The 26,217-nt window shown below is 33.2% G+C and overlaps 1 protein-coding gene across 1 annotated transcript in view; it reads left to right on the top strand.

The window, feature by feature from the left end:
- The window catches only part of LOC128240725 (sacsin-like), a 36,619-nt gene extending 24,640 nt beyond the window's left edge, over positions 1-11,979 (top strand). The window contains exons 7-9 of the mRNA XM_052957521.1: positions 5,766-5,916; positions 10,293-10,412; positions 11,843-11,979. Coding sequence (XP_052813481.1) covers positions 5,766-5,916; positions 10,293-10,412; positions 11,843-11,846 — 275 coding nt within the window. The 3' untranslated portion in view covers positions 11,847-11,979. The remainder of the gene's footprint in view (positions 1-5,765; positions 5,917-10,292; positions 10,413-11,842) is intronic.
- Positions 11,980-26,217: the final 14,238 nt, after the last annotated feature.

Here is a 26,217-nt window from a genome sequence, read left to right as displayed (position 1 = left end):
TTGCGATTGTTTAGAAAATTAGGTGTTAGAGAACACTTCAGTAAGGAAGATATAATTGCGGTCATGGAAAGTAAAATTTTATTGTGGAAAGACAAGTCATGCAAAGGCAAAGAAGTTAAATTAATAATAAACTTGCTTAGAAATTTGCATTCAATTATGAAAATTGAACATGTGAAAATAGAGGATCTGCAGAAACACAAGGACTTCATCGTTGCACCGGATGAAAAGAATGTTCTAGCCCCCACTTATGAACTTGCATTAGAAGATCAAGCTGTTCGATGGACTAGAAAGGTCCGACTAGTACATGGTGATGTGCCTCCAAATATCGCGAAGGCTCTTGGAGTCCAAACAAAGAAAACAAGTTTGATCAAAGGTTTTTCGAAAGGAATATTTTCTTTTGGGCAAAGAGAAAAGCTGACCACACGATTGAATGGTATTCTTAGAGATTATCCTAGTGATGCCAGTATATTTAAGGAGTTTATTCAGAACGCTGATGACGCTGGTGCGACTGAAATAAATTTCATCAAGTTCTTTGAAACTCAGAATATAGCACATTCAATCGGACGAAACCAAGTCTTAGGCCCAGCATTGTGTATTTACAATAATTCACATTTCAGTGATAATGATTTAGATGGCATTAGAAATTTGGGAATCGGAAGTAAAACTGATGATCCAACAAAAACGGGACAATACGGACTGGGGTTTAACGCAGTTTATCATATCACTGATACACCGTCGTTTTACACTAAGGGTCCTGGCTTAGGAAAAGAAGGAGTTCTTTGTATATTTGATCCTTTGTTTAAGGATATCCCTGAAACAGATGAACCTGGAATAAAATGTGACATCGACGACATGGATGAGGAATTTAAAGATATTTTGAAAGGATATCCAGGAATGAAATCCGATGTCGGAACAGTGTTTCGTTTACCATTGCGACAAGAAAAGTCAGAAGTAAGCGTGCATTGTATAAATAATTATGAAATTGATAAATTACTTGGTCTGCTTCAAGAGGAGGCAACTACATGTCTTCAGTTTTTAAAAAACCTCAAATCAATAGGAATTTCAACGTACATAGATGGCAGGGTACGCACCGAGTTCAGCGTAGAAGCAAAGTTGACAGAGTCGGATGAAATTAAAAGAAAGCAATATTTTGATAATGTAAGAAAAGTTTGTAAAAATAATATGGATGATAAATATAAAAATATTTTAGAGGATCAATTTTCTGTGACGTACAATCTGTCTATTGTTGAAAACAAGCGTCGGTGCAAACGATGGCTTGTATGCAATCAATTTTCAAGTGATACCAAACCAGACGAGAAAGACACTTCATGTAAACTTAGGCCGGCATTCGCCGATAGGGATCTTGGCTTAATGCCAACAGTAGGAATATCCATACCGATGTTCGAAACAGAAGTATCCGACCTAACACGAGCTCATAAGGCTTTCTGCTTTTTACCATTGCCTATAGGAACAGGTCTTCCTTTTCACGTGAATGGCCATTTTTCAGTAGATCGAGGACGACGGATGTTAATCAGCAGCGGCGTGAGCGAAACATGGAACAAATACTTGTTGTCAAGTCTATTGCCTGAAGCATTTTGTACATCACTTCTTGAAGTACAGAGCATACTTTGTGATCTTTCTGGGGAAGGGATGACTCAGGCGAAACTCAAGAAAATTTTGAAGCTATACAATAACAAATTTCCAGAATGTTTTTTTGCAACAGAAAGTAAATGGAAATACTACGTACAAAATGTTTACAAAATGATTTTGGAGCAAGAGTGTAAGTTGTTTCCGGTTCTGCTCACATCTGATTCTCAAGATAAACCACTTGGTTTTGAACTGGGATGGACGCATTTAGCTCGCAGTGAAGACGATAAGGCAGGAGGTGTTTTTTACGGAGCGCATACGGCACATGATGTATTGCATTTACAACAAGACCTGGTGAAGTCCATAATGGCGAGAATCGGAATGAAAATTGTAGAAAGTCCCGATGTTGTTAAACAATCAATAGAAGAAGTGGGGTTGAAAGTTTTAAATTGCACACCTGATTTAGCATTGAAGTACATTCGTGAAACTGATGTGCAGATATGTGGTAAAAATATAGAGCAATCATGCTTTATGTCGGTCCAGCATTTTAAGAACTTGATTTCATTCCTTCTGTCAAGTCCAGTTGAACTGATGCTAGAAGGTTTACCACTCTGTCTTACACAAGACAACATCCTTCATAAGTTTGATTCACATAGGCCGGTATTTTGCTCAAAGTACCTTTCCCTGTTACCCGGATCTTCTAATGAATTTATTCACAATGATGTAGTGGATTATTTGAAGAACAGGAAATATATCTTCCAATCCGGAGTGTTAAAAGAGTTAAGAGTGGAAAATCTATGTAATTTGCTTCCTTCGTCATATGATTTAGATGTTTTTCGTGGTGGCAATGATTTAGAGGTGAAATCATTCAAGTCAGAAGACACAAATTTTGACCTGAGAATGTTCTTCATTTTTTTGCACGCGAAATCAGTCGACTGCAACAAAGTGTTTTCGGTTGACCTATTCGTCAAAAATGTGTCGTGTTTCAAAAGTTGGTCTTTCCTACCATCAAAGGGTATAGCACATGCATTAAATTCGCTTATTCCACTAGAACAACCTTTTAGGTTGTATAAAAATGGAAGCGGTTATGAAACCGTCCATAGAATTATTTCAAGACTCAATATTCCTACACTAGACACAAGCTGGTTATTTATTACTAAAACACAAATGGAATTTGAAATAAAACATGGACTAGAGGCAATGATATCATCCGTTTCGAATCCATTTGAACTAATAAAGTGTCTTAATTTTTACAAACAGACTCTGCAAGACACCATATCATGTTTTGAAGCTGTCGAAATTCTTGGATATGTTTCAGAAAGAATAACAGCAATGGCTATCCATGTCGATCTTGTGAACATGATACGGTCTCTGCCGCTGTATGAAACTGCATACGGAGACTTGATTAGTATTGAAAACGTGAATAATGTTGTAATTCTTTCTGCAAGAATTCCGCCAGATGGAATGAAAGAAATCGCCGAGGCTACAAATACGACATTTGTGATGTTTTATGAAAAGTATTCCAATCTGTTGAAGCAAATTTCATCATTCATTGAAGTTAATCGACTATATGCAGATATAATTGTGCCAAATTTTCAAGCAATTCCTCCCGAACATCAGCTGAAACATCTGAAATATATCCGAGATTATATTTGTACAGGTTTGTCGAAAAACACATGTTGTACAGAGAAGATTACTCGTCTTCTCACGGACATTCCATTTATTCGAATTGGAAATCGAGAACGACGTGTTAACGAATTCTTTAGCCACAGAAACAATGTATTTGTTGAAATGCTTACAGATGATGAATTTCTTCCAAATCATTTAAGAACAGATGTATGGAAGAAGTTCCTAGAAGCCTTAGGACTTATCACGATGCCAACACCGCAAAAAGTGGTAGAGTTTGCAAAAACAATTGCGCTCAATTCAGCATCAAATGCTGAATGGAACTCACACGTTTTAAAGGACAAATCGCAAACATTAACTTCGTTTATTATAACTGCTGGACGTGCTTTTTTTAGTTCAAGCGACCTTCAAGAGCTAAAAGTTATAAAGTTTGTTAACTCGCACGCAGTTGACGATGAGAGACGCGCCTTCTATCATTCGTTTATCAAGTCGAATGAGTTTATTTGTTTTAATGGGTCAACAACATCAAACTGGCAGGACATATGTTGGTCAAGTACACCTATTTTGCTCGGTGCCTTTGATATCAGTTCACATGAGCGTCTACAAGAACTTGGTGTGTTGACATATCCGTCAATTGAAAGGGTTATTGTGCATAGTCATAATGTGACTGAAGTATTTCACAAAGAATTCAAAAGGAAAATTACGAAGACGCATGACAAAATGAAGTTTATCACTCCACTCTACGACTTTTTCATGAAACATCTAAACAGCCCCGAATTAGCAAAATTAAGGAATTCATATTTTGTCCACATACCTGACGAGGCTATGGTAAGAGCCAATATGGTGTATGAAAGCTCCGCGTTCAAAGGCACCGAAATCAAGCCATATTTGTATGAGCTACCGAACACCTTACGCATATACATTGCATTATTTGAAAAACTCGGAACGATGAGTCAAGTTAGTAGATCACAGTTTGTAAATGTGCTGAAGTCAATACATACCGAGTACGGTGATCAAACGTTGTCACCCCAAGTACTTAAAAAGGTTGCACAGACAATAACACTTCTATTCAAACTTCATGGACCACTTGAAGATAATCATTCAAAGTTGTTTCTCCCAAACAAAGAAAAAAAACTGAAAGAATCGTCAAGTCTCACTGTCTGTGACAATAACACATACGAGAATATTTTAAGAGATGTTGCTGACATTGACTACTTTCTTGGATTCAAGGAAATGGAAATAGAGGAGCTAACAGACTCACCTGCAGTGTTTGAATCATTACCAGATTCGATGCAACCGTGCTTCTTAAGCAAGGACGTAAGAGAAAGTGTGTCGTTAGAGTCGATTGAAGTTGTTGAATCAGTTGTGTCTTATGATTGGCAGTACTTTTTACGTAGCGATTGTTTAATTAATGGAATTATTAGGCTCATTCGTGATCAGTGTGGATTAAGTCACAAGGGACAACCAACGACTGATTTAGAAGATAGATCAAGAAAAAAAATGAAAAATGTCCGCATTAATCAAGTGAATGGATTAAGAACAAAAGTGTCATACAAAGGCAGTGTTTTGGATAGGGTAAGTTTGCAACGGATATGCTATATAAAGAATATAAATTGTATCAATGGAAACTCGTCCTTTCAACTGTACTTTGACTCTAGGGGCGCAACAGATGAGACAATGATAATTTCTGAGGAAGACGGAATTTTTCATTTAGTACAAAAATGCACTGAACATATTCTGGACAAGGACAAGTGTTTTATAATGAGTGCATTATTAAACTACAGGAATACCCCTGACCGAATTTCTGAACTGCTTGATAGAAGTAAGATTGCACAAATTGATTTTAGACCGTCTTCCGTATTTCCAAAGCCTGGAACCTACGTAAATCCAGAATTTTACCCATTTCTAGTCCAGGAAATAGTTCCTTTTGACGAGCATGAATTTGAATTTGTAGCTATGGAAGTGGAATATGAAGATGATGAAAATAATGCATTTATTTACGTCCATATCATAAGTCAAATACCAAGACTTGAGGGATGTTCAAACATAGCTTTACATTACAAAGTAAATGCTGGCGAAAATAGAGGTTTCATCAAAGTGCCGATATTCAAACTTTATCGTTTCGTTTCCCACAATTCCCAAAATACTAATAGAGAAGTAGAACTGTATGATACACAAAATATAATCTCACTACCTTTCGATGAAAATTGCCGTAGATTGAAAGAACTTCTTACTGAGGCATTTCGGATGTGTGAAAACGATAGAAAGATATTGATAAAACGATGTCTGTTTAGGTGGCATCCTGACAGAAACCCAGGTAAAGAAGAATATTCCAGCAAAATGTTCAACTATTTGAAAGAACTTATCGTTGAATTAGAGAAATGCGAACTTTCTGCCAGATTCGGTGAAGCTTTTTCTTCAAATATGTTTCGATCAAGGTACAGCAATTTTAGTACGAGGATTGAACGCAAAGGTCAGGTATTTGCTAAAAATATTCGAAATAGAAGACGCAATTACCACTCGTTTTTCTACAGTGGCTTTTATACTGGCAGCAGCAAAGAGTACGTTCCCGTCCCAAATATCGGAGAAGCGAAACGATGGCTACGCCAAGCGAAAACGGACTTTCACGTCGCGTGTGGTATGCTTGCCAATCCCGAAGAGGGATTCAAAGGGTTTAACTGGATTTGCTATCAATTACACCAGGTAAATCTAAATAGTATGTAGATGTGTTATATATCATAATATATATGTAGTCATGAGTCTAGTCGCTAGTTGTGTGCTTAGCTATCGCAGAGAACATCAACTATATTTGCAATCAATAACACCAGTAAGAATAATGTACACTCTTATAAACCAATATTCATGATCCCAGTTGTCCAATCACGGAGAATCTTTAAGGGCTTCAGTTAGATTTGCTCTCAAGTACTCAAGGTACAGTCAATGTAAAATTTCATTGATAATAGATAAGAATGGCAATAATTATAAATTAGTAGTTTATCGAAGCATTGCTCATAATGTTAAATTATTATCTCCATATCGCTTGGCAAAGCGAAGCGAATATAAAAACACTCTGCTGCTGTGATGCTATCAATGTTTATTTACAATCGTTGTTTTGAATATCACATTGTGTCAATTCTCAGTAACAAGTGTTTGTGACACCGTCAATCAATTCGTTTATTAGGTCTAATGACAAAAGATTGTTATGATATTTAAGGTATTCTTTGTATTGAAAGATTTAAGGTTTTTTAAGGATCATGTACTCTATATATTAATGACATGCATAAGCTACAACGAAGTGACCGAACTCTTAGCGGACATTTCTGTTTCCTTGTAACAATATTAAAAAGGCATTGCCATACAATAAACAACTAACATTTTCCGAAACAAAAATATGAAAAATAAGTATTTTTAGAATATCAATCCTGTATATTTTAATAATGCATGTCCAACAAAGCATTGAAGTTTCATAATGTTATTGGTAAACGTTTAGAAACATTTGTTACCTTCTAATGATATCCCCTCAAATCTATGAAGGCTTCTTGAATAATAACCATTTCCGATTAAAGCATACGTTTTATATAAAGATATTCTTGAAGCATGACGCACACGAAAGATGAACATCTTTTCAAACTGCGCTAACCGTCACTTACTTGTTTGTTTACATCGGTGACCCATGTGAGAACCTCTTTGAAGTCACGTCATTCCTCACCTTGATATACAATTTGTAAATAATGAGTAATTTTCTTTACAAGTAAGTGAACCTAACTACCATGGTTATATTGGCCTTACGTGCAGGTGGAGTGGTTAGTAAATTGAGTGCATGTTTATCTACAAAATTGTTTTAACTGCTGGGTGATATTTATTGCGAAGGTTTGTTGGTTCTCTGCTTCAGTGGTTGGTGGTGAATTTGGATACCAAGAACGAAAATCAGTTATTAACTTTGCGTTCTAGTGGTTCGCTTCTGTGGACATATTCATGGGCAAATCAAGGATTTGAGGTTATGTGCAACTTTTTGACATGCGCACTTCCACAAGAATCGAAATGTATATGGTTAAGACGTATCGGAGGGGGGGGGATGAGGATATTTTAAGTCCGAAATAGTGCATTTTGAGCATTTTTACTTTGTTCTCCGTTATTGAAATCTAAAGGAAACTATTTAAAGGGGCCTGCCCCCCCCCCTCGAATCCGCTAGGGATATTTATGTCTGCAAGTCCACATACGGTTTTCAATTTTAACAATCATTCTGAAGCATACCGACATGTCGCAGTGGTCGTATGTGTTGCAGCGAATATTAATATCCGTAAAACGTGTCATACAAGAGAAATTTACACCAAAAGTCTCTTAACCCATGTCAAATGTCATATAAATGTTTTAAAACAAAATACTTGTTTACGACATTTGATGTAAACTGTGCGACATTTTGTATAGGTGTGACATAAACAACCCATTTTTACGACATCTGATATACTTTACGACATGTACGACCACTGCGACAAATGAGGATACTACGCATGCCTATGACAAATATGTTGTCAGTATAAGCTTTTATAAACGTGTGTATTACGCGGCTAATCCCTTAAGTATGGTTATAATCCGAGTCATATCTTTAATAATACCTTATAATGGGGCAGCAAAGTCGAAGCACGAACGTATAGTTCGTATGATTAGTATGACAGTACATATTATGGTAAGTTAGAACACTAAAGGCCAAAGAGAGTGATCATCTCAATGATTTATATTATCTCAAAATTGACAGAAGCCATTTATTTATTGTAAAAAAAACTAAATTGAATTTCACAAAATACTTAACTGTTTGTGAGGTCCATTTACAAACTCGAATACGCTTAAACATGATACTTATTACATTTATGCAAATGAGGGTGCTTTAACTCTCGACGGGATACATCAAATGATGGCTCGTATGACCGAAATATTTCTCAGGACGCTGTGTTTATAGAGATTATTATATCCATTCCTGCTATACGATGGCACGCAGCACCAATGGTATTTTCAATAGTGGCCCAATGTACGCATGATATTCACCGAAAGACGCACACACCAGTTTTGTCGTCTAGCAATGATGATTTTCAGCAATAATGTCGTCTATAACCCAACATGGCGCCATTCCTTCTTTGTGTAAATGCAAGGTGTCTTAAGTAGTGTATGCATCGGAGATAAAATTGCTTCTAATAGTATCTTTCTGATTTTGAAACATTCCTTGTAGAGTGGTGTATTGCAGTATTTCAGTCAAAACTCCCAAGGATGTAGTCGTAAGGACCTCGGGATAACGAACATTCGATATAACCGAAATACAAAACATATCTAGCTACACCCGAAATATTCGAAATAAGTTCGACAAAAGCGAAACTTCGAGATGGCAGAGTTCAACATAACGAGTTTCGACTGTATATAAAGAGCAATCTTACAATAAGTGCTCAGTAAAAACAACATACAGGCGAAAAGTTTGCTTTTCAGAGTTTAACAGCATAAAAGTAACGCAGTTTATAAGTTTCCTTAAGTGTTTAAACGGAATTACATTTAAGAATAATTAAAGATTAGTATCCACTTTTGGTCTAAAGATTGTTTTACAGAGAGTTTATATGTGCTGACGATCACTTTTAGAAACGTCTTGCCATTTTGTTCATTACGTCCCAGTTAATGTCCTTATTGACTTTCAATCACATGTTATTGTTTTCTGGTAAAAATAGCACAAAACCTACTTGTTTCACCTGCGCTGCTGATGAGACGAATACCGCAAACTGACATAGCAATGTCATTTCCCGCGCAACATGCATTTCAGAAATGTAGAAACCGGATTAATTTAAAACAAAAAAATATATCTGATCGTTTTAAATCCGTTTATAAGTAAAATAAATACTTCAAGAAATACTTCGATATCAAGTACGAAGAACAACATAAACACTATAATTCTAACTGCTTTCTTATAAATGGTGACGTCACTACCGGTTATATGACGTCATCATTTTCTTATAAGCTAATGTTTGAATATAGAAATGACACACATTCTAAGAATGTCTTTCATGAAATAAAGTTACCAAGTTTTCCTCTGATATTTTAAGATGAAAAACGAATTATCGTATTAAAATAAATCTTGATGAGGAAATTTGAAATACACGTATTATTTGTTGGAATTATTAGACATTATTTTTTTCCAAATAAAATTGTTTGCAATCGGGCTGAGTGATATGGTGATATTACACATGGGTAACAAAGACAAAAAAAAATACGTTATAGCATTATCAAACTGGATTATATATAATTAACATGTAGACGGTATTTTTTTTAATTAAGGTCTAAGAAACGCTCGATCACAGTAAGTAATATTTTACAATGGGTTATGGTTCCTGTTTTTTTAAGGATAGAAGTAAAACAGTATTAAGTTATATTATATATCCATTATAAAATCCCCACGCACTACATATCGCAAAAAACGGCCGGTCGTGTTCCACTGACATGCAATACGGTCGACCGTGGGTCACTCCAGTGCAATATGGACGGCCATTAAAGAAGTATGTAATTACATGAAAGCAGAAATTTGTTAAAGAACTCACGGTAGTATTCGATCATTAAAGTATCATGGTGCTCCTTCAACTGTACCAGGCACAATATTAAAAGTATTTAACGAGTGACTGCCGATGGATCGAGGCATTTAAAAAAAAAGATTTATAAAATAAAGTAGAACCCGCGTTAAATTTGAAGCACAGTTCGATTTGAAACCGGAATCTGCACTTCAGTTCTGGTAGTATTGATACATGAAAAGTGTAAAAAAAAAAATGCCAATTGTTTATAATTAATTGAAAGGTATTTAAAAATATGTTTTTATGTAATTTTCGTTGATAAACTTTTAACTAAATGTACCAAAATGAAAGAATATGCAATAAACAAGAAAATAATTAACATACAAGAAACCGCTGACCTCCTTAAACATACTTTAACGTATTATTATTGCATATGAGATGTTTCCATCAATGAGATTATGATTATAAATGAGAGACGTATTATTTGATACTTCCTGCTTTCGAAGATTGCCTTTTTAATATTATATTTACATTTTACAGGCATGTGAAAAGGCGCTTAAAGCTGCCAGATTCTCCAGAGATGCCAATCAATGTCCGCGAAGTTCACATAATCTATGCAGCATTGCAGATGGAGTTGAGGGTGATAACATTAAAGAAAAGGTATGTATTATTATACACTCGCAATCAAAAAAAATCTACTGACTTTTCTATTAGTTCTTTCACGAGACAGATAGATGGAGCTTACCCGTGCAGGAAGTAGCTTACGTTAGTTATTGAACAATGTCATTGACAGCACGGTTCAAGTGCAGGAAGTAGCTTGCGCTAGTTATTGAACGATGTAATTGACAGCACGGTTCAAGTGCAGGAAGTAGCTTGCGCTAGTTATTGAAAGATGTAAATGACAGCACGGTTCAAGTGCAGGAAGTAGCTTGCGCCAGTTATAAAACGCTCTCATTGACAACACGGTTCAAGTGCAGGGAGTAGTCTGGGCTAGTTATTGAACGATGTCATTGACAACAATTTACAATTGCAGGAAGTAGCTTGAACGATGTCATTGACAGCACGGCACAAGTGCAGGAAGTAGCTAGCGCTAGTTATTGAACGATGGCATTGACAGCACAGTAGAGTGCAGGAAGAAGCTTGAGCTAGTAATTGAACGATGTCATTGACAGCACGGCACAAGTGCAGGAAGTAGCTAGCGCTAGTTATTGAACGATGTCATTGACAGCACAGCAAAAGTGCAGGAAGTAGCTTGCGCTGGTAATTGAACGTTGTCATTGACAGCACGGTACAAGTGCAGGAAGTAGCTAGTGCTAGTTAGTGAACGATGTCATTAACAGCACAGTAGAAGTGCAGGAAGTAGCTTGCGCTAGTAATTGAACGATGACATTGACAGCACGGCACAAGTGCAGGAAGTAGCTTGCGCTAGTAATTGAACGCTGTCATTAACAGCACGGTACACATGTAGAAAGTAGCTTGCGCTAGTTATTGAACGCTGTCATCGACAGCACGGTACAAGTACAGGAAGTAGCTTGCGCTAGTTATTGAACGCTGTCATCGTCAGCACGGTACAAATGTAGAAAGTAGCTTGCGTTAGTTATTGAACGCTGTCATTGACAGCAGGGTACAAAACAGTTAATTCACCTACAATTATGCATATGTAGCGTTTTACTTGGGTGATTTTCAATCTGAGGCCGATCACCCATCTCTTAAACTTCAATATACACACTTTATATGTTGCATTTTAGATAATGTTTTCTACTTCCTAGCATCTATTGTGTTACATTTTAAACTCACACTATTGTTAATAAAAGAAAAAGAAGTGGAACTTTGAAAGAAGCATTTGAATTTAAGTGACTGACCGTGCCATAACAGTGAGCCCTGTATTTACTATATAGATATTCCACTCTATGCTGTACACAACAGTTTTACCTTCGACCCTCGTCACTGAAAGTGAAACCATTCGTAATTTGCGCTCGCGTTTAATTTCATTAACTGTAGCTGATGTATGTCTAATAAAACTCTCTCTTAACCATGCTTCCCAAACCGTTACCGTATCATTTATGTATCATTGTATTAACATATTTCAGGTAAGAGTGTTCGAATCACGCCTTAACATATCGGACAGGCAGTACTTCAGACTTCGGTATCCAGATGCCGTTGAAATGGACAAGCTGCCTTCTGACGTATTTAGTTCAGACGATGCCGCATTTGCAAAGGAAACTGCTCATGAAGTTATAGCGTTCGTGGAGGACTACATAGAGTAAATTATTTAAACCATATGCCCATAAAATTATGTCAAGAGAACATTATCTACCAGACGGATCGATGTTTGGTCATCGAAATATCGCAGTTATGAAAATAAGTGTCGTTGACATTCAGATATCTATTCTTGTTTTGTTTTCTATAGGACATATGTGTTAGCATTCTTCATTATTATATGTGTAATGTATATGTGGGTGAAACGATTCCGCAATTATTGAAACAGTATAATATTTAATTGACATGATATCATTTTTGTCTTTTGTTGTTAATAGAAATATTTGTAAATACATATGACTAAGCTATTAAACATTTTGTTTGTAAATATTACTTATATAAACTTCAGTCCACTTCTTTTATCTACATGCTAAAATATTCAAGTTTTACAAAAGCTTTTACATGTGGTTGTTATTTGAAAAAAGGTTTAGGTAAAAGTGTTTCGCTACGTGTATGTAAATTTGCAAGATTTCGTTGTTTTCATAACCTATAAAGGCGCTTAGAGTATATTAGCTTAGATGTTAGTTAATAGATTACTATAATTGTAAATATGTGTACATCAGATAGATATGCTTAGGAATTTGCTTTAAACCAGAATTAAGACTATGTATAACTTTAAATGAACATATTTATATATCAGATGAACTGTTACTTTATCTTAATGAAGATAATTATTTGCTGCCATGTTTTAAAATAATAATGTCTTTAAATGTGCGTGAAATAGTTTGTCGAGTGCTTGTCGACTATGCGAATTATTTTTAATGAATACATGGTTAACATACGTTTAAAAAAAGCTTTATGTTTAATTTCAACATATGTAGTGGTTTATGCATTATGTTATTATATTTTGTTTAAAATTATTTTCAAAATCATCACATTTTTAACTTGTAATTTTAATTGCGATTATTTTATTTACTATATGTGCCTCACTGTATATATGATATATAGTTCACCTTTGATTAATAAGTATTTTTCCGTTATTATTCACAATGTATTTTTGAATATAAGTTTGTTAATTTGTAAGCTGGAACACACGTTTTTGTGATTTTAACGTCCTTGTATTGCATGCCTTGCGGACAAAGTTTAATATAGTATAGATTATGAATATATCAAAAACGAAGGGTCCCAGATAACTTTATTGTACATTTTTTATCCATATGATATATTTGTGTATAAACAAAGTATTGGGGTGTTATTTCAAACATTTAACATACAGAGTTATGTTCAGTTTAAGATTCATTATACCATGTTTGATTTTTTATTCGACAATTTGTAACGCTGTGCTAGCAGAGAGTGGGTCTTTTTAATTAAATATATAACTTTCTATTTATAAATTGTGAAAAAAACAATATCAGTGTTATGTTCCACATGATGTTTCTTTGTATGAAAAAAAAATAATTTAACCATGACTATTTTCCCATATTTGATTGTGTTTTTTTTTCCAGAGGATGTGTTTTTGTATAAACATAAGTTGGGCCTGTTAATTATAATTCAATTGGTGTATTTTACCTTATTTGATTGTGTTTTACTTCCACAGGATGAACCTTTGTATAAACAAAGGGTGGGCTTGTTAATTATAATTCAAATTTGTTTATTATACTATATTTGATTGTGTTTTATTCCTCATGATGTATCTTTATATAAACAAAGAGTGAGCCTGTTAATTATAATGCAAAGGTGTCTTTTATACCATATTTGATTGTGTTTTTATTACACTGGATGAACCTTTGTGAAAACAAAGGGTGGGCCTGTAAATTATAATTCAAAATTTTGTATTATACTATATTTGATTGTGTTTTAATTCCACAGGTTGAACCTTTGTATAAACAAAGGGTGGGCCTGTTAATTATAATTCATATGTGTGTATTATACTATATTTGACTGTGTTTTTATTTCACACGATAAACCTTTGTATAACCAAAAGGTGGGCCTGTTATCATTTAAGCTTGCGTATTATACAATATTTGATTGTGTTTTTTCCACAAGATGAACCTTTATATAGACTAAGGGTTGATATGTTAATTATAATACAAATCTGTGTATTTCTTATATTTGTTTATGTTTTATTCCACGGTATGAACCTTTGTATAAACTAAGGGTGGGTCTGTAAATTATTATTCAAATTTTTGTATTATAAAATATTTGATTGTGTTTTTATTCCCCAGAATGAACCTTTGTATAAACAAAGGGTGGGCCTGTTAATTATAATGCAAAGGTGTCTTTTATACCATATTTGATTGTGTTTTTATTACACTGGATGAACCTTTGTAAAAACAAAGGGTGGGCCTGTAAATTATAATTCAAAATTTTGTATTATACTATATTTGATTGTGTTTTAATTCCACAGGTTGAACCTTTGTATAAACAAAGGGTGGGCCTGTTAATTATAATTCATATGTGTGTATTATACTATATTTGACTGTGTTTTTATTTCACACGATGAACCTTTGTATAACCAAAAGGTGGGCCTGTTATCATTTAAGCTTGCGTATTATACAATATTTGATTGTGTTTTTTCCACAAGATGAACCTTTATATAGACTAAGGGTTGATATGTTAATTATAATACAAATCTGTGTATTTCTTATATTTGTTTATGTTTTATTCCAAATTGCACTTCTAAAAAATATAATATATTTCCTCACACCTGATACAAAACGAATGTTTTACAATGCATATATTCTGCCAAATTTTGATTACGGCTGCTTGGTCTGGGGCAAGGGAACCAATTCATATGTGAATAAAATAAATAACTTACAAAAACGAATTGCAAAAATCATACTTGGTAAATCTAAACGAGATTCATCAACAAATCTATTTAAAGAACTAAAATGGCTAAACTTCTCGGATAGATGTAAATACCACGCAGCAGTATTAGTTTACAAGACGTTGAATAGCATGGCTCCATCATATATGTCAGAATTAGTAACAGTTTCAGACAATAATGTATATATGCTAAGATCAATGGCACACAAAGATATTGTTTTGCAAACTAGACCTCGTACTAATTATATGAAAGCATCGTTTACATATTACAGCAGAATTGTTTGGAATAATATACCTTTGGAAATACGAGAATCAAAAAACTTTAATACGTATAAAATAAAGGTCAAACAGTACCTCATAGGAAACTTGTGATTATACAAATTGTGATGTTTTATTCATAATTATATTTAACTGAGAGTATCTGTCTAATATTGATTCAACATCATCATCATGTCATCATATGCATCATTATCGTCAGCATCAACAGCATACTTATAATCATCATCATCATCGTCATCGTTGTTAGCATCGTCTTCATGTTTGTCTTATGATTATTTGCCATATTTTCATTCTGTTTCAGAGGGCCATATCGAAAATAAGATTCTGTAGTTTTGTACATGATCTTAATATGTCACCTTCTTAAAATAAAGATATTATTATTATTATTATTATTATTATTATTATTATTATTATTCCACGGTATGAACCTTTGTATAAACTAAGGGTGGGTCTGTAAATTATTATTCAAATTTGTGTTTTTTTTATATTTATTTATGTTTTATTCCACGGGATGAACCTTTGTATAAACAAAGGGTGGGCCTGTTAATTATTATTCAAATTGGTTTATTATACTTTATTTGTTATTTATTATGTGTGCATTATACTATATTTGATCGTGTTTTAATTCCTCAGGATGTATCTTTATATAAATAAAGAGTGAGCCTGTTAATTATAACACAAAGGTGTTTTTTTATACCATATTCGATTGTGTTTTTATTCCACTGGATGAACCTTTGTAAATTTTTGTATTATACTATATTTGATTGTGTTTTTATTCCACAGGATGGACCTTTGTATAAACAAAGGGTGGGCCTGATAATCATTATTCAAATTTGTTTATTATACTTTATTTGTTTGTGTTTTTATTCCACAGGATGGACCTTTGTATAAACAAAGGGTGGGCCTGTTAATTATAATTCAGATTTGTGTATCATACCATATTTGATTGTGTTCTTATTCCACAGGATGAACTTTTGTATAAACAAAGGGTGAGCCTGTTTATTATAATTTAAGCTTGCGTATTATACAATATGTGATTGTGTTTTTATTCCAAAGGATGAACCTGAATATGAATTTAGTGTGGGCCTGTTAATTAGAATACAAAGTTGTGTTTTTTTATATGTGTTTATGTTTTATTCCACGGGATGAATCTTTGCATAAACAAAGGTTGGCCCTGTTAATTATTATTCAAATTTGTTAATTATACGATATTTAATCGTGTTTTTATTCCTCAGGATGTATCTTTATATAAACAAAGAGTGAGCCTGTTAATTATAACACAAAAGTGTCTTTTATACCATATTTGATTATGATTTTATTCCACTGGATGAACCTTTGTAAAAACAAAGGGTGGGCCTGTTAATTATAATTCAAATTTTTGTATTATAAAATATTTGATTGTGTTTTTATTCCCCAGAATGAACCTTTGTATAAACAAAGGGTGGGCCTGTTAATTATAATTCATATGTGTGTATTATTCTATATTTGATTAGTGTTTTTATTCTACAGGATGAACTTTTGTATAAACAAAGGGTGAGCCTGTTAATTATTATTTAAGCTTGCGTATTATACAATATGTGATTGTGTTTTTATTCCAAAGGATGAACCTGAATATGAACTAAGTGTGGGCCTGTTAATTAGAATACAAAATTGTGTTTTTTTTTATATGTGTTTATGTTTTATTCCACGGGATGAACCTTTGTATAAACAAAGGGTGGGCCTGTTAATTATTATTCAAATTTGTTTATTATACGATATTTGATCGTGTTTTTATTCCTCAGGATGTATCTTTATATAAGAAAGAGTGAGCCTGTTAATTATTACACAAAAGTGTCTTTTATACCATATTTGACTGTGTTTTTATTCCACTGGATGAACCTTTATTAAAACAAAGGGTGGGCCTGTTAATTATAATTCAAATTTTTGTATTATAAAATATTTGATTGTGTTTTTATTCCACAGAATGAACCTTTGTATAAACAAAGGGTGGGCCTGTTTATTATAATTCATATGTGTGTATTATAATATATTTGATTGTGTTTTATTCCATAGGATGAACCTTTGTATTAACAAAAGGTGGGCCTGTTAATTATAATGTAAGCTTGCGTATTATACTATATTTGATTGTGTTTTTATTCCACAGGATGAACTTTTGTATAAACAAAGGGTGAGCCTGTTAATTATAATTTAAGCTTGCGTATTATACAATATTTGATTGTGTTTTCATTTCACAGGATGAAATTTTTGTATTCGCAGAGGGTGGGCCTGTTAAATATAATTCAAATTTGTGAATTATTCTATATTTGATTGTGTTTTTATTCTACAGGATGAACTTTGTATAAACAAAGGTTGGTCCTGTAAATTATAATTCATATGTTTGTATTATATTATATTTGAATGTGTTTTTATTCCACAGGATGAACTTTTGTATATCCAAAAGGTGGGCCTGTTAATTATAATTCAAATTTGTGAATTATACTATGTTTGATTGTGTTTTTATTCCACAGGATGAACCTTTGTATAAACAAAGGGTGGACCTGTTAGTTATAATTTAAACTTGTGTATTTTACGATATTTGATTGTGTTTTTATTCCACATGATGTATCATTGCATAAACATAGAGTGTGCAAGTTAGTTTTAATCGAATGTTATTTAACATTGTTCTGAACAGTACGGAAATATATTTGGATGAGTACATAACTGGGAAACCCATATTGGACGAGCCATTAGGTGAGTTCAATATGATTTTCCCTGCTGTGTACACAGGATGTATATTTGTATACACAAAAAGTTGGTTAGTTAATTTTAATTAACAATTAACATGTGTTGTGTTATCACTTTATGATATACTGTATCTTCGTAATAGTGGAATGTATACTTTGTACAAACAAGATATGCGCCTGTTGTATACCATCCTAACAAACATTTATTTTATTTTCACTTGAAACCAATGTACTATTTTACTTGTTTACCTTTTAATAAGCAATGAGTGGGAATATTATTCATAATTTAGATATGTGTATCATACTATATAATATGGAGTTTTATTTAATAGGATTTGCATTTGTGTAAAATCATTAACGTACTTTTATTTCTGTTAATGTCACTTCATGAACCAAGTGTTTGTTTACACATAATGTACCTGGGCTTGCGATGTTTAATTTTAAACGCAAAATTTAGTTTTCATTGAATGGTTCCATAGGATGTATCTTTGTATAAGACATGGGTGGGTCTGTCTGAATTCAATTTATGATGATTGTGTATTATTCCACATGATGTGTAAATAAATGGTGTGCCTGTTCATTTTGATTTAAAACGCACTTCAAAGTTCTAAACAATCGGCCAATGGTATGTTATTTAAGATGTTGATGATTGATTTGTTGGATTAAACCATAAAATGCAGGCAAAACGGGGGCTTGCTAGTTATAGCATAACACGCATATCTATTGCATATTGGTTTATGGATTATTTTGCATAGATTTACAATAGAACAAAACATATTTTATTTGTAAGTGATTAGACTTTCATTAGTTGGATAAATTACACGCTCAATTATTGTAGTTTGCTTAATTTTTGCGTCTGAAACCATGGGAAAATACCAATTTAAGTTCCAAAAATGAAATACTGGGCTTAATACTTTGAATACCGATCTTTTAATAATCGATTGATTTAATCATTGTATGAAGTGTATTTAAATATAGAAGACGAAGTTTTAAATGGTTGTCAATTATCGTAAGGTGCTAAGGCATACAAAACAATATGTTTGTTTCAGGTTTCATGTCCCCCAAAAAAGGGTAGGCATAAGGGCATTTCAGGACAGGAAACAAACATTATTTCTATGCCTTAGACTATATTTTCTTCTAATTTATCAACAGACATTAAGAAAGCAATTACTTGGCCAGTGATCTAAATGTGAAGCGCATAATTTAATTCCTTACACAATATAAAAAGGCACTTAACAAACTCTCTAGTTATATTCATGAAGGATAAGTTATAATAAAATAAAAATAATTATATATAGTGACACATCCAGATGTCAATAAATTATTGTTGACAACGAGCTGAAATAACGTTCAATTATCAACAGACCAGAGTAAATAGTCCAGATCCCAGTTTCCTTGAACTGCAGGCTTAAGCAGCTTATTTCAATTATCCCAAAATACATACTTCAATTTGATTTCGATAACTGAAGTATTAAATTGTTATTATCAAAAAGATTATTCCCTTTCCAGTTTGAAGTCTAAATCCTCTTCAGGAAGTAAATAATTATATATAAAAAAGTTTCGAGAAACTGGGACCTGCAAAGTTCAAACACTCAATAGTATCCTTGTGTTTAGGCGTGTGAGCAATAACTATGTTTGAATGAACATAAGCAGAGAGTGGATATGGGGCCGTATCTATAAAGCATCTATTTTTTCCAACTTAGTGAAATTATAATATTTTTCAACAACGACTATTTTAAAACAGCCCAAGTTAAGTGCAGGAACAATTTTTTTACAGTCTCTAAGTTTGGTTACTTTTAACGGGAAAACAAATTGCCATTAAAACTGCACTCTCACAGATTGAAAGTTTTGTCTTCAAACGAGTCAATTTATGCGAAAAATGCATGTAAACCAGTCATATAAGACAAACTATTAGATCGCAGATTTTTATATTTAAGTTAAAGAATTGATGTTTTATGCATTTTTCTTCAACCGTTAAAAACGGTATTAGCCATAAAACATTAATTTTAGAACGGATATATGAAATCTGCGACCTGATCTTTTGGCAGCAGTATTTTATTACTGGTTGGCAGATATGTACGCACAAATTCGCTCATTCAAAAAATAAATAATAAAAGTTGTAGAATCGGTAAATCTGTGAAAGTGCTGCTTTAAACGAATGTTGTTCTTCCACTGTAAATTTATTTCTTTGTTTTTATAGGCTAGAATATGTATCAAGAATTGCATGTTATATGAACTCACGAATAAATGTTTTCTTAATCAGAGTTTAGTTGTAATTTTGTTTGTACGGACAACACAAAGCGTCCTTCTATAATATGAATGACGTTGTGCCAAAACCTTCACAACTCGTACTCAACTTAATATTCTGGATGTTGATGATATCAATAATATAACATTTTAAAGTTTTTGAAGGTAGTGATATTGACTTTGGTAAGTGGTCACCATGTCGGACAAATGGGTTTTCCCCGGGTACTCTCATGGTTTCCTGTACAAACATATGCGTTTAATTGAATTTATTGAAATATTTTACTGCTAAATTATTTAGTAAATTCTTTAAAACTGACACATTATTTTCAAGCTATAGGTTTTATGGTTATCACTGGTTGTATTGGCAATCTTAGCAGGTAGGCCCCTTAAAATTATTTTTATCTTGCATATTAAATGGTTTCTTTTGCCCTTTCAATTCTGTTTGGGTACCTTTCTAAACATATTTTGTAGACTTAATTTCTAATTCTATTATAACCAAACTACTTTTACATGTGACCTTGTTTTTGTCAGACTGGTAAAAATGTAGAAATATTTGGTATCCTCTTTCTACTATCTTTATTTTCAACTCCAAACTTTTTGAGAGTCCTCATAATTTGAACTCAGGTTTTTAATAAAGGATTTTCCAAGCATGTGATAGCTAAATTCAAGACCTGTATTCATCTTGCGCTATGTCACTTCCCTAACCCAGGACTCATCATGAAATTAGTAATTGTTGGGTCAGTTGTGTTTAGGCAATTTGTCATTTTCCTAAAGGAAGTGTTGGGTCATATATATAAAAAAATTAAAGTGTCGGAACAAATGACCAAGTAATATGCTTACTGTTCAAAATATGTCTTTATCCGTTTCAACTGTGGTCGGCTTAGGGCCTAGGGCCTTTGTTACAGATTTCCATCTTTCTTGTGCTGTGCCTCTTTTTCCATGAAAGCTGTATCTTGTGCTATTCTGCATCAAGCTTTAGTCATATCAAACAATAAGTAACTTTTTAAGTAGCTCATATCAGCAGGCAAGTCAAGGAAAAATGTTGACGCATATATCCTTCTACCACCAGACGCCCAAACTGCTATTGATTGATTTGTTGATTGATTTTAGGGCCCAAATTTTCCAAGAGTAGTTGAAATGTGTTTGTTATCATTGCCTCGTTGTTTGTTTTTGTTTCAGATTCTGGACATGACTTAAAACTTGACTGAAATGTTGGCTACACATTTGGGTCACGATCCCAAAACTCATAAAGAAAATTACAGGTTGACCCCCTTCACAAGAGAATTATCCCTTGTATGCTGATTTGTACAATTTCTTTGACTATTAAACAACAACTGCATACATTTAGTCAGTTAATACTCACATTCACTCACAACATAATTATTTTATGAATTAGGTTCTTCATTGCTTAGTTCATGATTTCATACACTGCCTTTTAATGTGTTTATAGGTAGGACATAAAAGGGACTATGTAAACGAAAAGGGCCTCAAGGGGGTCAATTTTTTTAAATATCTAAATTTAAGCAATTAAAATTGGCATATATTTTTTTATAATAATGGTTTTCTTTCTAATTGGAAAATAGTTGACGCTTTTTGAGTTGAAATTCAATTAATACAGTGGGTCATGTTTGTTTGGTCTTTTCATTGTTTACATCTTGACGGCTAAATTGAGAGTAATCTGTAGAATTATAATTAACTCTTGTGCAGTGACAAAGCTGCATAGCTCATTTGGTAAAGAGATGGCGTTGTAATCGCTCACGCTCCTCAGACTTGAGTCAGAATCCCATCCTGCTTGGGGTTTTATTTTTTTCAAACATTTTATGAATATGCATTCATCAAATCAATCTAATGTATTAAAATTCAGATATATTTATATTGATACTGACTTATTACAGATACTGGTAAATATTACTGAAATTATTAACTATAATGTTTCAATTCACCAAACAGTGATGAGTTTGTTCTTTCCCCTATGACTTTTTCAATTATCTCTTAAAATGAGCATTTCACCCTTTAAGGCCATACAAAATAATATGTTTTTCTATGTTGTTTGCTACACTGATAGAAGCAGAAATAGCTGCAAGAAAGAATAGTATTTTATAGCCATTTTCAGACACACAAAGTGAGAGCATTTTGTTGTCAGGCACTGAACATCTAGTATAAAGATATCTTCTAATATTCTTGTCAGAAAGCTCAGTGCCAGTCTAGAGCTTCCATATTTGTGATGCATTTTATCTAGCCATAACTTTTGTTGACATATTTTGTGATTCTTATGTTAGTAACATTGGATCGTTCTGGCCCTTTGTCTTACTTTCTAGGTCTTCTGTTTGATTAATTGTGTTGGCAATTAATGATTAAACCTATGATATGGAACCTTCAGACTTGATCCTGAAGAAGAAATTCTGAGTGATGCAACAGCAAATGCTCTTCCCATGGAATTGAGTGGCTCTACCCCCATAATACATAGTGGCTATGCTCCAAATGATCAAAGTAGTTCCACCTGTGATAAGTTTACTTTGTTCATTGTATTTAAATTGCAATTTTTAAAAGCCCGAATCCTGATGGGTAATATCATGTTATGGTTTCAGTGGCCAGTCAAACCCTGGACAATTCTCTGTCCAGACTGTATCTTTCTCACATTCATATGATCTTAAAATCACCAGACGCAAATCATAATCATGATGGGATGGTGTGTCAGTGCAACTTGCAGGCCTGTAATCAAAGGTCAAGGTCTCAAATAGAGGTCAAAGGTTAAACTTATTATACTTTGTCCAGAGAATATCTCACTTACTGAAGGATTTTAAAATCTCTTAAAAATAATCATGACCATAGTGATATGGTCAAGGTCACAAATAAAGGTCAAAGGTCAAACCTTATAATACTGTGTCCAGTGTATATTGCTCGCTCTGTGGAGCTCTTGTTATATTTATACTGACAAATGACAGATGTTGGTCAAAATTATTGAAATTATTCTTTGTGTCAAGTTTCAATTCACAAAACAGTGATAGTTTTGTACCTTATCTGATTTTTTTAAGGATATCATAAAAATGAGCTATTTTACATTTACTTTAAAACAATTTTCTTTTCTTTGGAAATAATTTATCAAGGAAGTATTGCCAACAAAAATGTTTGTTTGCAGTAGTGAAAAGTGACTCATTTTTGTTACCTCAGTTATTCACTTTATTTTTCTTAAGGAACAGCAGTAAAAATGTTCTTAGATGATCTCTGTATACAGCTTGTAAGTCAGAAGCCAATACAATAATTGTTTCATTTTTGAATTTCAGGCAAAAGGAAGAGATGGTCCCATTCTGAACAGACTATTCTTCAGAAAAAAAATCCATAGATATCTTACGGGGAATTGACAAGTGCATAAAACAGACTTAATCCATTGTCAAAACATTTGTGCCAAACTATCCAAAAGATCTTTGGCCCAAACTAGAACAAAACTCAATAACATGAAACTAGGTCAATCTTGTAAGATAAAGATACATTATGTAAAGGTGACAATCAATATGTAGCACCACTCAATGTATAGATTTGTTCTTAGTATAAAATTTCTAATCAAAAGTTACATAAATTTTCTGAACTTTAGGAATCATTATCGTTCTGAGGACACCAAATATTGTACAGTCGGACTTGTTATCATTAGTTTATAGTGGTTTGCAAATGGATCACACATAACACTAAGCTATATTAAACAAATACAAGGATCTCTTTGAGTGCAATTTTGACTCAATTTTAATATGCGGTTTATGTATAATGCTGTTTTCCCTATCTGTGGAGGCTCTGAACTTACAAACAGGCTGAAAAGGTAGTTTTCTGTTGATAGAACTGATACAAGTTTTGTCTGTCAAACATTATAGGACTAAGTTTGATATCAAAACTGGTAAAAGGAGAAACTCAATGAATGTTTTAGCTCACCTTAGCAATAGGCTGAGGGTGAGCTATGAGGATCGTTGAATGTCCCTCATTTTGTCGTCCGTCGTCCGTCCACACTTAGTTTGTTTACACCCTAAAGGTGCCACATTTTTGCCTCAATTGTCACGAAACATGGTCAGGATATTTGTCCCAGTAATTACTCGGACGAGTTCGAATATGGGTCATCTGGGATGAAAAAATAGGTCACATGACCTATAAATCTTGTTAACACTCTAAAGTGTAGTCAATAATGCCTATCCAGGACGGAACCCACCCAGTGACCCCTTCTTATTCTATATAAATGATGCAATCGGGTACGAAGTCAATTATCGAGCTCAGTCAAGCGCGACGTGATCTCTCCGCTTATGACATATGATATAGTTGTGGATGTGGGACCATTGTTTATCATTTATATTAACTGTTTCATCTACATGTAGGCGATCGATACGTATGTGAACCAATTGTTTTTCAGTACTTTTTCGTTAATAATGTTCAGTCTAATATGAACGATTTTGTGATTCCGCGTTAATGTCAACACATTTACAATAGCATTATTATATAATGTACAGTATCATATTAACGAATTTGGACTTTTAGGTCCGCAACCTTTCAACAGCAGAACTATATTTGTAGCAGATTTTAGACAGCGTAGTGAATCAATCGTATACTATTATCATTGTGTCTTTACACCTGTATTTCATATGTGCGCAAGATCATTTATTTTGAGTACAGACAATATTCGGCTCGTGTTTAATTGCTGCTTATGGGATAGAATAAAGGTAAGGTCTTTTTTTTAATTGACTGTCATTTCTACTAAAAATTGATACATATTGAATTAGTAGACACATATACATTCAGGTCTAAGCGATTGCTAGTTGAGTAGAATAACAGAAATATCTTTTGAATCTCCCTCTCGCTGGTAAAAAAGTACGCCATTGGTCGTACATAATGTTATGTATAGAAAACCGTTTTGTTGTTTTTTGTGGTATGTGTATAGTATTATTATTAGAAGCAAGCTTATTTCAATGGATAGTTTAATAAAATTTATGACCCTGCTTGTTCGATTGTTCGTATTTTTTTAAGCGAAATATCATTAAACATGATACGAATTAAGCCAAAATGTAGAAATTATGCTGTAATCCATGGCCTGCATTTGTCAACACAGGTTGTAAAAATTCTTTTTTAACGTTTATAGTATTTAAAAAATCGTTACCAGCACCAGGTAAACCCAGTTCATCATTTTAATAATAAGTATTTCAACGCCTTGTTAATTTGATAAAAACAAGGTTCAACTTATTAAGTGTTTACATATATATATGGAACATGTTTGTAGATAGGAATAAAACATACCACGTCAGTTCTTAGTTCGTCTGAAAATGTAGTTATACCAAGCAATTTACGCGAAAAATCACATTAATTACTGGTAATATACGCTCCCAATTATTCCTACATATCCGTATTAAGAGGACAATATTGTGTGTCTTAAAATTGTCAAAATCACTTCAATCTTTTACGCAAATCAACAGATAATTTTACGATAATTTGTTGTTCAGTTTATCATTATTAACACAGAACATTCCATGATTTTATTTCTAATATTTCCCAATTTCACCGGCCTTTTGCCAACATGTTATAGTCGGAATACAGGTAAACTTATTTAAACTATGTTATTGATAGCCGATATGATAAAATCGCATAGTTGTGCGACTGAGTCATATATATTGAACGTGCTTGGTTGAATAAAACTAGGCCAATATTATACTTTAACCAGTTACTTTAGGGCTTTAAAATGGCGCAAAATTTGAATGGTTTTGTGATATTGAAACTTAAAAAGCGAAATGTGATTATACATATTAATCTTGTAAGCGTGCAATTACGTGTCCATCCAAACATTTAATGAAATGTGATCTACATTGATTACCTAATGCTTCATTAATTTAATTCAAACGTTCGTTTGGTTGTTAATGTGTGGTTTAATTGTATTTCAGTCATTAGATACTAAGGTCATTGTATAACTCACGTGCAGTAAAAAGGTATATTTATCCAGTTCAAAAGCACATTGGTGTTCTATAATTTGAAACTATTTGTTCTGTTTCGCATAATGGAAGGCTCTTTTTAAGAAAACTAAATGAACGTTTAATAAAGCAAAACCCAAACTTCTTTCAATTTTAGTGAATATTTTATTGGTCGGTACTATTCAGATAATAAAATAAATATGCACTGGTAAAATGCAAGTCGTCTTAGCAAAAAGACAGTTTACTGATTGAGGTTTC

This window comes from Mya arenaria, chromosome 7, assembly GCF_026914265.1.
Source record: "Mya arenaria isolate MELC-2E11 chromosome 7, ASM2691426v1".
NCBI classification, from domain to species: domain Eukaryota; kingdom Metazoa; phylum Mollusca; class Bivalvia; order Myida; family Myidae; genus Mya; species Mya arenaria.
The sequence above is the reverse complement of the archived record's forward strand: the minus strand, read 5'-3'. Positions and strand labels throughout refer to the sequence as shown.